The sequence below is a fragment of the Chlamydotis macqueenii genome, chromosome 3 (genome assembly GCF_036417535.1).
Source record: "Chlamydotis macqueenii isolate bChlMac1 chromosome 3, bChlMac1.mat, whole genome shotgun sequence".
Classification (NCBI taxonomy): domain Eukaryota; kingdom Metazoa; phylum Chordata; class Aves; order Otidiformes; family Otididae; genus Chlamydotis; species Chlamydotis macqueenii.
In genome coordinates this window covers 32,527,064-32,540,492 of record NC_141558.1, presented here as the reverse complement: position 1 = coordinate 32,540,492, position 13,429 = coordinate 32,527,064, and the positions used below count along the sequence as shown (strand labels likewise).

The 13,429-nt window shown below is 42.8% G+C and overlaps 1 protein-coding gene across 1 annotated transcript; it reads left to right on the top strand.

Moving 5' to 3' along the window:
• Positions 1–1,819: 1,819 nt before the first annotated feature.
• On the top strand, positions 1,820–12,574 carry OGFRL1 (opioid growth factor receptor like 1). The gene is made up of 7 exons (XM_086744784.1): positions 1,820–2,097; positions 4,011–4,097; positions 4,642–4,723; positions 7,887–7,965; positions 8,058–8,124; positions 8,267–8,412; positions 10,406–12,574. The coding sequence occupies exons 1-7, from the start codon at positions 1,843–1,845 to the stop codon at positions 11,163–11,165; spliced, it is 1,476 nt and encodes a 491-aa protein (XP_086600910.1). The 5' UTR covers positions 1,820–1,842; the 3' UTR covers positions 11,166–12,574.
• The last annotated feature ends 855 nt before the right edge of the window (positions 12,575–13,429 follow it).

Sequence of the window (13,429 nt, the reverse complement as noted above, 5' to 3'; positions counted from 1 at the left end):
GGTTTCTATAGCTTTGATTTTCCATAAGCTGGGAAGATATGTCAGGGTAAAGGCTGTTAGTAATGTCCTGTAAGTCAATGTCCTGTTTCTTAAATGCTTCAGTAAGTATCCCTAAATGACCATTTCCAACACTAGAAGAGTGGGCAAGATTGACCAATTTGTGTAAGATCATCCTGTCGCCCCAACCATTATTGTGGAACAGGGACCACCTCCAGTACTGGGGCCAAAAGAGAGGCAGTGGGGCTGAGCTGAATGTTAGGGTGGAGGTCTTGGCTGGGAGCAGCAGGTTTGGTCTCAGACTGAGCAGGAGTAGCTGGGTCCTGAGGAGGGCAGCAGCTGGCACGATGGTGACTAAGCGGTGTTGGAAAGGCTAAATGGGCTTCATTAATCTCCATGAGGAGCAGAGGAGGAGAACTGTCTTGACCAAGGCAGGTGATGTCCTTGGTGTCCGTGGGTACAGCTCACACACTTCCAGTGCACCTGAAGGAGGGTTATGTGTGATGGTGATACGAAAGCATCTAGGCATGATGCTGTGGCAATGAGTTAAAACGATCTTTCAATTTATACAGAGTGGATTGGGAAACAAGAACTTACAGACGATATTGTCTCTGCACTGATGATCCTCACATCCAGTTAAAATGTTGGCACCTACACTTGGAGAGGATGCTAAAACATGGAAGCAGCAGCAGGGGAAAAAAAAAGGCACAAAAATGAGTGGGGCAATGGGGAAGGTAATTTACGGCCAGAGGCTGAAGAAGCTCGACCTGTTTGGTTTACCAAGGGGAGAACTGAGATGACTTGGTGATAGTGCACATCTTTAGGAGCAGCCAATATATCGAACACCACAGAACTGCCTTTGAGGAGAAAGGCAGAAATCTGGGAGTGTGAACTGAAGCCTGACAACTCTGGTTAGAAATGAAAAACGTATTTTTAATCATGAGGGTGAGAGCAGCCAGTGGAACAACATGCTAAGCCTTCAGCTCATTAGGTCTTCACTCCAGGCAGTGTTTCTGTCCAAAAGGCACGCTCCAGCCAAATACAAAAGACACTGCCATTGCCTCTGCCAAATCTGTCCTTGAAGGTCATGTCAATTTTATCCCCAAGCTCTCAGGGGTTTTAGGAGCAGCTGAAACTGGCTGGGTACCACACTATAGCCCACTCTGTTCCCGTGTCCCCCGGTACCTGTATATTCCTTGAAGCCCACCTCACAGCCACCCTTTCCCTGTCTAGTGGACAACCCCTGTTTGCGCACTGCTGGTAGCACGACTGCTTCTGTCACCAGACAAGCATCTCCTTCACAGAGCGCTGCTCCGGGGCAGCCGCCATCCCTGCTCCTCTCGGTAAACCCTTTAGGGGACACCCAGGTCTCCTCCAAGAGGAGAAATCCCCTCGGCGCGCACCCCTCGGAGGGGAGATTTTTCGCCATCCCCCTGCAGAGGCTCCTGCAGAGCACGGTTTTCCCCAGGGCCGCCCCACCCCGCGGTCCCGTCCCCCGGCGGTCCTGGGGCCGGGGCGGGCGGTGCCCGGGGCGGCCGGGGTGGCGCAGGGACGCCCCGCACCGGTACCGCCGCTGCCCCGCCACCGAGGCCGGGTGCACCGGGCGGAGCGGGGCGGAAGGCGCGGGGGACTGGGCGTCCGTGCGCGTCTCCTGTGGAAATCCCGGCGCCTCCAGCTCCGCCCTATGCGTGTCCGTGGGCTGGGGCCGAGCGGGGGAGCAGCCCCGGCCGCCGCCGCCCCGCCCCGCCATGCCGCAGCCGTAGGCAGCCCGCAGCCGCTCCCAGCCCTCGGCCTCCGCGGCCTCCGGGTGGCGCGGCGGCGGCGGGCCCGGCCCGGCCCTGCCCGATGGGCAGCCTGCTGAGCGGGGTCAGCTTCAAGGAGCCCACCACGGTGGAGGACTGCGATTCCACCTGGGAGACCGACTCGGAGCCCGAGACGGCGGAGTCCGGCGGGGAGCCGCGGCGGCAGGAGGGGGTGTGCACCGCCGCGGGAGGCGGGGAAGAGCCGGCTGAGCCGCCCGCCGCCGAGAGCCGGCCCCAGGAGCCCCTGCCGCCGGAGGAAGGAGAGCGGGCAGAAACGGACGCCACCAGCCCCGAGCAGGTACCGGTAGCGCCGGCCGCGCCCTCGCCCTACCCGGCGGCTGTGCGGCGGCGGGCCGGGAGCAGCGGCTGCTGCGGGGCGGGGGAGGCCGGCGGCTTCGCGCTGGCGTCTGCGCCCCACGGCCCCGGGCCGTGCCGGGAGCTGCTGCCGCTACCCTGCTGCGTTCCCCAGCGCTGGAGAACGGGCCGAGCCGAGCCGAGCCCCCGGCCGCGCTGCCTCCCGGCTTTGCGGCCCGGCTGGGGCGTGGGGGTGGCCTGTGGTAAAGTGGCTCTGCGCCTGGGGTGGGAACGGGCCGGTGTCTCCCCTCCTCCCCGCCATCCCCCGTCGTTACGGTAGCCTGCTCTTAGGGGAAAATAGAGGCCTGGAAGTCATTGTCAGTCGCTCTGCTGCTGTTTCTTGAGGAGGTTCGGCTTTAAATTTAAGCATAGTCTTGAACTTGGCCTCTTAGTCAAATCGGTTAAAAATCTGAATGCTGGATCGTGCGTGGCAACGGGTTTGTGACTCCTCGGTGGGCCCGAGGTGAGGAACTCTCAGAGCAAGTTTCTGGCTTGTAGGAACCTTTAAAAATGACGACCCTAAGGAGATAAAGGATTGCTTTGCCAATAATTTTATTTGGAGTTAGAACTCAGTGCAGGGTGGACCAGCTGGGTCTCTTTTATTTTTTTTTTTTTTTTTTTTGGCCTGTTAGATGTGTTACGTTTATATTTGTTTCAGAAACTGTGTAGAATTAAATAAGCGTAAGCATTTTCCCCTTTTCTGCTTGATACATGGTGATACAAATGCCTGATAACCAGGCATCAAGGGTTGTTGCTCGTTCAAGGAAGCGTGTTTTGGCTGTAGGTATGGTCAGAGCTGGCCTTGCAAAAGGAAGAATGAAAGCAGATGCTTGCTCAATTAAACAAAAAATGCTTTTGTTTAATTGAAAGCAATAGGATGGGCAATAATAAAGGTAAAAAGCCCAGTCACAGGGAACTTCCCTTTTTAGACTTGGCTTTAACCGATTACATGTGTATTCTAAGGAGTGTAATGAATTTTTTTTTTCTCATTTGGCCTTTAGTTTTACTGTAGAGTCTTATTTTACGTGATTGAGGAATACAGAACTCTTTGCTGCAGTATGGTTATAAAGAAATTACAAATAAAAAGTTGTTGGTAGCAAGTTGAAGTCTCTTGTACACTAATGCTTCATTTTCTATTTTTCTTCAATGCGTGCAGCTTTTTCAAGCATTCTCTGAAGTCAGTGATATTATTTCCATTGACCTTGGTCGGCTCTGGTTGTTTCAGGTCACAGCTTCCAAACAGTACATATTTACATATTTTCTCTAAACAGTTTTTTGTTTTGGGGTTTGGTGATTCTCCTTAATAAGGCTTTAAATTTAAGTTCTGAAAAAAAATAATAGAAAATGGTTCAAGAAGGTGTTAGAACTGCAATTTGGCTTGTCCATGACTATTCATTTTCTTACACAGGATGCAACGATAGCCATTAAGTCAATGTACACGTGACAAAGTCTTTGCAAACAGTATGATTTCCTGTTCAGAATGAGTAGTGTCTCTGCATTTTCATGTTCAGTTATTTATTTCATCTTGTGCTAGCACTTTCTAGGTTGCTTTCAAGTCTTGCATTTGGAAATGACTGTCAACCTGTTGATTTAAATCAAATTCAATCTCATTGGAAGTATATTTCGTAGTCTTGCTTTTGTATTTTATTTTATTTTTAAATTTAGGATTAAAGTGTATTGTATTAAGTATTCAGCAGGGTGATTTTTCAGTGGCTGACTGAACAGTAGGCAAATACATGCACCTGTGTTCATTTACATTGCTGAAATCCACCATGAAAAATAGTTAATTTAATGTTACACAAGTTCAGTATTTCCTATGTTTGTGTATGGTTATTCTCTACTTTCTAACTGTTTCAGAGTGGTGATGGAACTGACCTGACAGCAAAGCCAAAGAGAAGCTTCTATGCAGCAAGAGATTTGTACAAGTATCGACACCAGTATCCAGTAAGAATATTTTATTGTTTAAAATTCCCTTTTTAGTAGAAGATAGCACACAATCCAAATATTCCTAGACCTTTGTGGTGCCTAATAAATATGTGAAATGAGAAGAATCAAAAAGCTGATGCAGAGGCCCAATGTATGCCAGTGAGAGAGGAGTGAAACTAGTGCAACACCTTTTCATCCCAGGTGTACGTAGAAACACGCAAGATGTGTAATCCTGGGAACAGCAGTAGGAGCCCAGAAAAAGGCTGGTGCCTTGAACATCAACTGTGTTTGGTGACTTATTATTTGTCTCTCAAGCTCCTTGAGACTGAGGTCAAGGTGCTGCTATGCTTGCTGCTCTACCTCTGCCTCAGTAGGAGAAGGTACCAGCCAGAAGGAACTTGCAGATCCTTAAACTGAGTTTTAAGTGCATGAGTAAAACTCTGTGGTTCCTGAAACTCTGAAATTTTTTTGTCCTCCAGTTATTCAAAGAGCACAGTATCACTTTCTGGATACTCTTGATAGGTTTCTGTAGGCTGATAACGTCCTATTTCCTTTATTTTAGCAGAACTTTAAAGATCTTCGATATCAAAATGACTTGTGCAATCTCCGCTTTTACAAAAATAAAATCCCGTTTAAACCTGATGGTGAGTAATCTGTGGCAGTAATAGTGATAACAAAAGAATGCTCACTAACAATAGTAACAAAATTAAACTGTAGTGATAATTGTGGTGCTGACAAATTGAAGCTGTGTAGTTACATGTTGTATGACTTGAACCTCCTGTGTTGGAGTAGCATGTTGATAACACAGAAGCAGGTTATGCTTGAACTAGAGTTAGCTTTCGCCCTAGGGAGGTGCTGCTTTTCTCATGAATTTCCAGCATGATGTAGTACAGGGCGTTGTTTGTACCAGTGCTTTACAGTAGTGGCACTGCCTTTTATTAAACAAAGATAAAGTTGTTCCATTATGCTGCACAAACTGTTTCTGCTTGAGTAGGAGTGGCAGGAATATGGGTGTTATCTCTAGTGCTGTGTAAGGGAAAAAGAATGTGTTGTAACTACCTCATGTGTGGTTATTGTAATAACAATAATAAAATCACATCTCAAAGTCCCTAGTGGTTCTAGTAGTGGAGCAGGAATCGCGTATAGAAGGTTCTGCATAAACAGAAGATGAGCTGAAATATGACAAAGCCTGCTCTAGAGTGTTTGCAGTCAAAGTGTGAGAGACAAGAGGAGAGCAGACAGATGGGGAAGCAGAAGGGGGCAATAAAACAGTCTTGGTTAGAATGGTAGACGGGAGTCTTGGCATGTGAGAGCTTAGCCATTGGCAGGAAAAAAAAATTGCAGGCCAAAAATAAGCTTTTGAGAGTTTTAAAAGAATGCTGAGGAGGTTACTCTGAAGGTGTTTGCAGAAAGATCCTGTTAGCATGAGAGCAGCTTGGGAGGAAATACCGAAATGCAGGCTGGAGTACAGAAGTAGCGAGACATGGAGACTGCCATTGAGGCAGGATCAGTCTCGTAGCAACAAATGGATTCTGATAAGGTAGGAAGGGACAGGTCACAAAAGGCTTTGGAAGTGAAGGCGTATAGTTTTTATCTGATATTACAGAAAAGAGCTGCACAATGGAAGAATGCAAAGCAAAAAAGAAAGAGGCAATATAAAAAAAGCTGCTCTCTAGAAACATGATCTTACCAGCAGCATTCAGGGTAGATGTAAGCATGACAAGAGAGCACTTTTCAAGGTCAGGAAAGAGGATGTTGAGATGTAAAATATCAAAGTTCTGATAGGAAATTAGATGGGAAGGAATGTTGTACAGAAAGATGTAAAGATATATGTATAGGAAGGTTGAAGATGAGAGCTGTTTGTAGGCAAGATAGTGATTATATCCTCAGAAGTGAGAAAACCAGGTTAGTGAAACAAGCATAAGACCTTTGTTTTAATCATCTTGAGCTTTAGATATCCACAGGCAAATGCTGAAGACTGTGTTCTTAGCTTGGCTGGAAGAGGAGTTAGATCTGTGAGTTACCAGAGACAGATGAGACATTACACAGAGAACAGATACAGAAAGAAAGAAGGGCACTGAGGTCCTTGTGAACTAGAGGACCATGTGAATCTGAAACTGAAAGCCAGAAAAGGTTGGGGGAGGGATCCTTTAAAGGACAAAATGAAGGAGTAATTCAAGAGGATTAGCCAGGAGAAAAGAAGCTGGAAGAGGGCTTTCTTCCTAAAATCTGTAAAGAAAAAGCTTTAGCTTAGAATTTTAGGAGTAAACGACAGTTAGTGGTATCAAAAGTAGCTGATAGGCCATGGAGGCTGAAGTGTTGATGGCTGTGAGCTCTGGTTATGACAGAGTTTTTATTAAGAGTGGGAAAGAGTAGCCACCACCTTGACTGTGGATCCATGAGAGGGAACCTAAGCTACCACATTAGGGAATGAAGTACTGGGGAATGTTATTAAAAAAAGACATTTCTAGTGCAACACTAGATCTAAAGTTTAGTTCCATGACCTACAGGTTTAGCTTGTGGTTCTGACTCAGAGCTGGCCTGTTGCTCTGCACTGGAATTGAGCAGCAAATTTTCCAATACTTGAAATGCAGTTATTTTGGAAACTAGATACAGGTTGGTGATGGCAGGAGGTGGTCTTAGAGAGGTCCTTTTCCAGCCTTGCCTGCACTGGAAGCCCTATCTTCTTAACAGTCCTTTTAACTGGATACTTTCTCCATTTCTTGAAGAAAAGTAACAAATAAGTTCTCCCTTGTAATTGGGACCCAAGTGGAAATTTTCACTGGGGAGGGAGAGAGATCTCATATGTATAGTAGGAGACTACATGGAGCTTTGGGCCTTTTAGGCCACTCCTGTGCTATTTGAGGCCATGCTGCAATGGTAAAACTGTTGGTTTCAGAGCAGAAATAGGCTAACATTGAGCCTTCATTTATGGAAAGAGACTGAACACATTTTCAAACAAAGACCATTCTTTGTGTATTTGTGCAGTACCTGGAGAAGAGGTGCCTTGGTCCATGACTGAATTTCTTGGGCACAGCATTAGTGTGAAGGATGATTAATTTTCATTTACATGTACTTTGTCCCCTTTTTCTGTCACTTTCCAAGAGGAACTGGCTGAGCTCCACAACTGTTTTGAGAACACTAAAAGCTGAAATTCTCATTTGTTGAGCATGACCTGAGGAGGGCCCAAGGTGAAACTCTCAGCGATGGCATCAAGACTCTTGGCTACAGATATTGAGAAAGATTTCCCAATCTTACTGTTATTTGCAGCTGGAGAGATTCCTGGAATGGGAGATTTCTTACAGAGCTGGGGCTTTGTTCTACGAGGATTTTTATTTAAAAAAAAAAACCACAAAAAAAACCCAACAACCCATACATATGGATGTATATATATGCAGAGTTCTGTTGAAACATTGGCAGGTGATTCATGATGCAATATTATACGTGAGTGGTTTGTTAATTACCAGTCTGTGATAAAGGGATCTAGGACGTGACAGCTCTTCGGGAAGTCTATTTTACAGAGGTTGTTGTCACATACCCTCTGCTGGTAAGTAACTCGGTGTAGGTCACTTGGTTTTGTTTATATTAAAATTTGATAAATCTCTTCTTTTTAATGAAGTCTTAGTAACTGAATTAGTTTTAAATGAAAATTAATTTATTTATGGCTATAATAGACCTTATTTCGCATAGTACGTTAAAGAGAGTTAAAATACATGCCGTGTTAACATAATGACAGAATACATACTTTATATAGCTGAACGCTGATTTTGATGGCTACCTAACAGTTTTCAAATTATTTTTATGCAGGGGTTTATATTGAAGAAGTCCTAAATAAATGGAAAGGAGACTATGAAAAACTGGAACATAACCACACTTACATACAGTGGTTGGTCACTTATTACCTGTTTCTGTTTCAAAGCATTAATTTGATTAAGTGTTCATATGCTGCGAGCTGTAATGCGCTTTTTCTTTGAACAGGCTTTTCCCACTGAGGGAGCAAGGTCTGAACTTCTATGCTAAAGAATTAACTACATATGAAATTGAGGTAATACAAATTGAGATCAATACAAACCATCACATTAATTTTGATACATAACTGCTTTTTGTTATGTAGAGTTGTTTTATACAATGCTGAAGTACTTGCTTTAGCGCCACTTAGAAGTTTGGACGTATTCTTTGTTTATTAGGAATTCAAGAAAACAAAAGAAGCAATTAGAAGATTCCTTTTGGCTTACAAAATGATGTTGGAGTTTTTTGGAATAAAACTAATTGATAAAACTGGAAATGTAACACGAGCTACTAACTGGCAAGAAAGATTTCAACATTTGAATGAGTAAGTAATGACATGCACTTCACTCTCCAGAATTGCCATAAAATCTCTTTAGCCTTTTGTTTTCTAGGGAAAGGGAAGATACATTTTTCCAAAGATTGCTAGGAAAAAGAGAAAAAGAAATAGTCAATGCCTGGTTTGTGTCTGTATGTGTACGTTTTTCCTCCCCCTATTTTTGATTGTGCTTCTTACCCGTTACCAGTCTAACCAACATCAGTGAAAGTACAACTTCAAATGGTGCTGAAGAAGATCGCAGTTCCAAATTAATTTGTTTGTTATGCTACTGGATGCATTTTCACCTAATCCCAAAGCGTTGCTTCTTAGTTGGAAAGAACAAGTGGCTTATCTTTGTATTCACGTCTCTTTTTGAGGGAAATAAAATTCTCCACACCTGGAAACTAAATAACAAGATTTCCCTGCCTCCTCAACACATGAAATGTTTTTAATTTAATACTTTTTAATTTCATTGCTTGACTGGAGAGGTTTAGACATACATTAAGTCAAACTTTAGCCCAGCTTTCAGCAAATGACATCTGTCACCTCTCATCGGCATTGAGTGGAGCATAAGTTTGCAGAATTTTGTCTCATACAGATTAATTGTATCAAAATCTATTTTGAAATCATAGAATAGTTTGGGTTGGAAGGCATCTTCAAAGGTCATCTAGTCCAACCCCCCTGCAAGGAGCAGGGACATCTCCAACCAGATCAGGTTGCTCAGAGTCTCGTCCAACCTGGCCTCGAATTTTTCCGGGGATGAGGCATCTACCATCTCTCTGGGCAACCTGTTCCAGTGTTGTACCACCCTCATTGTAATTTTTTTTTTTTCCTTATATCAAGTCTGAATCTGCTTCCTTCTGTTTTAAAACCATTGCCCCTAGTCCTGTCACAACAGGCCCTGCTAAAGAGTTTCTCCCTGTCTTTCCTGTAGGCACCCTTTAGGGACTAGAAGGCCACTATAAGGTCTCTCCAGAGCCTTCTCTTTTCCAGGCTGAACAGCCCCAACTCTGTCAGCCTGTCCTCATAGGAGAGGTGCTCCAGCCCTCTGATCATCTTCGTGGCCCACCTCTGGACTTGTGAGGACATCAGACAAAAAAAATAATTTGGTCACTTTTGTAATACCTCTGACCTTAGAGCTGAAGATTTTCTTGCAGTGCTTTGTACTCCTGTCCAAATGAAAGCTTGCTGGTGGATAATTTTGAGTGAATAATGGAAATAATTTGCTATTAAATTTACTCAAATATTATATCAGCCGGTTCATGGGTGTGGGCTCAGATTTGGGCCACATGTAAAACAGGGTTTCAGGAAGCTCAAATACTACTCACTGCACATTTTTTACATTGTAATTCCTATATTCTCACCAGTGAGTACCTAAACAGTTGTAAATCAGGAAGTGGGACTCACTTTATTTAATTTTAGCCATCTAAATTTTAGGCATTTAAGTTTTACTGTTCACGTAGGTGCACTTTATGAGGGAAAGAGCTCTTCAGAAGCACTTCCAGAAGACAGTTTGTTCCATTTGTCTTAGACACTTCTTATGACCGTGGGACTTGCTCTCCAAAGGTGCCTCTTTTTCCCCCAGCACTGACTGTACCAGAAGTGTAGGTAAAGAGCCAGCTTTTAAATAGCTGAAGCGAAGTGCAATGAATCCTGTTCTGTAGCTGTATTACTGCAATATGCTACGAAAACCATATTTTATGAAGTGTCTGGGTATTCTCAGAAAGAATATATACAGTAGAAGGAATCAAAATCAGTACACACTTTGATATTTTCCCACCTATTGCCTCAATGTATTTTACAGACAGTAATTTTCACTCACAACATCCTAGCAAAGTAGGTGCTAGCAAGCTTCAGCAGCTGTGAGAAATTAAAGTACAGGAAGCCTGAAGTACACACCTGCAGTGATAAAAATGAGTGAGGAATTGCAGTTCCAGTTCTGTATCTGTAAGGTGGTTTTTTTTCTGATTCAATGGAATTTTTTCACCCTTTTCTTCCAAAGGTCTCAACACAACTACTTGAGAATCACTCGAATTCTGAAGAGTCTCGGTGAGCTTGGATATGAGAGTTTCAAATCTCCCTTGGTAAAATTCATTCTCCAAGAAGCTCTTGTGGAAGATACCATTCCCAACATTAAGCAAAGTGCTCTAGAATATTTTGTGTATACTATTAGAGACCGAAGAGAAAGGAGGAAACTCCTGAGATTTGCCCAGCAACATTATATGCCCTCAGAGCATTTTATCTGGGGACCTCCAAGAAAACAGAAGTCCGAGGGAAGTAAAACAAATAAAAAGCCAGCATCTCCAGTTTCTGTTCACAGTAGTTATATTTCTAAGCATAAGAAATCAAAAGAGCCTAAGAACATGTTGGCAAGTGGAAGCTCAGCTGGTAAAACAACTGAAGAAAGGAAGGTAGAACTCACAAAAAATAGGGAAGAAAATGACCAGGATGAACAAGAAGTGAACTGTGATGCTCTTAAGGAGAACAACAGCAAAAAGAACAGTGATACTGATACCGGTCAGCCTTCAAAATCTGAAGAAATTCCTGATACTTCAGATAGAAAGGAGGACACTTCTCATTCCAAAAAAGATGATGAAAATCTGAACAATGACTGTGGAAGTCACCTAGGCACTACAGAGAAATATTTATGTGACACTGAGAATTCTTCACATAACACATCAGTAGATCTACAAGATAACCTTGATAAGGATACACTTTCAGGGGGGACCACCGCAAAACCCAAGGATGAGCTCAAATCATGAATCTGAGTTTTAAAATCATTATATTTCATATTGAATGAAGCAAATTATTCATTGCTTCTTCATTTTGGGTGGAATTTCCATCTAGTGTAGTATAAAAAGTTCATGAGACTATGCTTGTTTTGAATGCATCACATTAGGCTTCTGTTAGGTTAATGAATTTTATTTTTTTCAATGTCAGTTTATCAGTAGTCAACCAGGTGTGGCTCTTTAAAATAATCATGTATTCAAAGCTAAGAATTTCATTATCTTTTCCAGACAGATTGCATAGAAAAGCTTATCTGATTTTTTTGCCATTAAATTAAAAAAAAAAAAGAATAAAAAAAAAAAGAAAGTATATCTTACTAGAAAGCCTTGGAAGATCAGGATTTTTTAGGTTTTTTTAGTATATTTTAAGTGTTGATTTCCTTTTATGAAATGACTAGAAATTATTTTGAGAGCACAGTTTTTTCCCTAATGGATGTTTTATTAGGAACTGTGTTCATGTTTAACAGCAGTATTTGCACAGCATCTTTTACCTTAGATTAGCATCCCTGTCGGAGGCACTTAGTAACAGATATCAAAATGTCCTATGCAGCTGGGTATCATTGTACATTGAATAAAAGTTTAACTTACAATGAAACTGTATCCACAGCTTTGGGTACAAGGGAGCTTGCACTTTAGAGTTCTTTTAGTCCCTGTTAAGATCTCTTTTTTTTTTTTCTTTTTTTTTTTTTCTTTTTTTTTTTCCTTGACTCATTTGTTACTACTACTAATTTGCGGGGAGAGATCTCTGATCACTCAGATTTGGCCTCAGTGTGAAAGCTCTCTGTTTATCCGCTGTAATAAAACAACTCCCCCAGCTGGATTCAGCAACTGGAAGGTCTCTGGAAGATGAAAAGCAGTGTCTTCACCACAAAGCACTACTTAATCATCAAAGCCATCAGAGCAGATGCCACCAGGCCTGTCCAGCTGCATCTTACCTGAACTTGGATGTTTCTTAGCCAGTTTTGGCTAAGGTCTGCACCATGCTGAAGGCCTGTTGCTGGTCTGGGGGACTAAGACAGTCCTGATGCTTCCTTCTAGCTGTCTGTTTCCTCTCTTTGTGCTCTTCCAGAGATCTTTCACAGTTTAACATTATTTTGATCATAGGCTGAAACCCTAGGCAGGCCAGCCTGCTGGCCCAGCTGGAGCCCAGCAGGTAGGAATTTCCTGATTAAGATCTTTCGAAACTTTCTTTACTGAAGGACTGTCTGCTTTTCCTGAGTAGCCTCTTCTGCCTTCATACCATTCAGCCAAACAAGACAATACCCAGTGAGTTAATTGTGTAGAATGTGAATTAAAAAATAATGCAGGTAGAACTCACACTTTCTACAGTTCTAAAATAGTCTAAAACTTCTGTATGTATTTTCTATTTAAAAGTGTATATATTATCCACTGCCTTTAATGTATTTTTGATGAAATGTTACAAGGCAAGTAGCTGACTACAGTCTGAGTGTCAGATTGCTATGGGACTTTATTAAAGTCTTATAACTCAAACCAACGTCTTCAGGCGTTTCAGAGCATAGACAAAATGTCTTGTATTTTTCTGTTTCGCTAATTCCCAGCATGGTGGTGCATCATGCATTGCTTTCCCCAGGTACCCCTGTTTCTTGGGATTGAGTAAAATGGCAGTTAGAGATCTTGGTACCCATGGACAAAGATTAGGCCAAAAGAGCCTAATGGAAAGCATCCTAAAGAGGCAAGAAAGGAGGAAGCTGTATCCCTCCTTCTCCTGTGCTGACTTGTAAGGAAAGGAATGTGTGTACGTGGATTTTTTTTTTTTTTTTTTTTTAAGGGTAATGGGTCACTCCAGGAGGCATTAAGTCTGTCTGAGCAGAAATTCTCCAGAGAATGCTTCCTGCAGCCACCACCTTTTTAGAGCTGGAAGGGTGCTGAGAAGCCTTTCAGGATACCCTGGACTTGAACTAGGATCCCCTTCTTCATGTCTGCCTCTGATCTTCGGAGCAGAAAGGGACAGGAAGTGCTGAGATGAAATTGGTCCACGTAGTTAAGGACTCTGACCCTATGTGTACACACAGGGAGGACAACTTTATGTTCTGCCTATGAATTTTTAAATCTTGAGTGCCTAACCACACCATCTTAATAGCGTTGGTTTTACTTAATTATTTCTTGAATGGTACAGGCAAAATTTATACCCTATGTATGAAGAACATAACTATAAGGTATGTAGTTATATGAAATTACGGAATTCAGTTTTAAGGTTAAATTCTTTAAAAAATGCATAA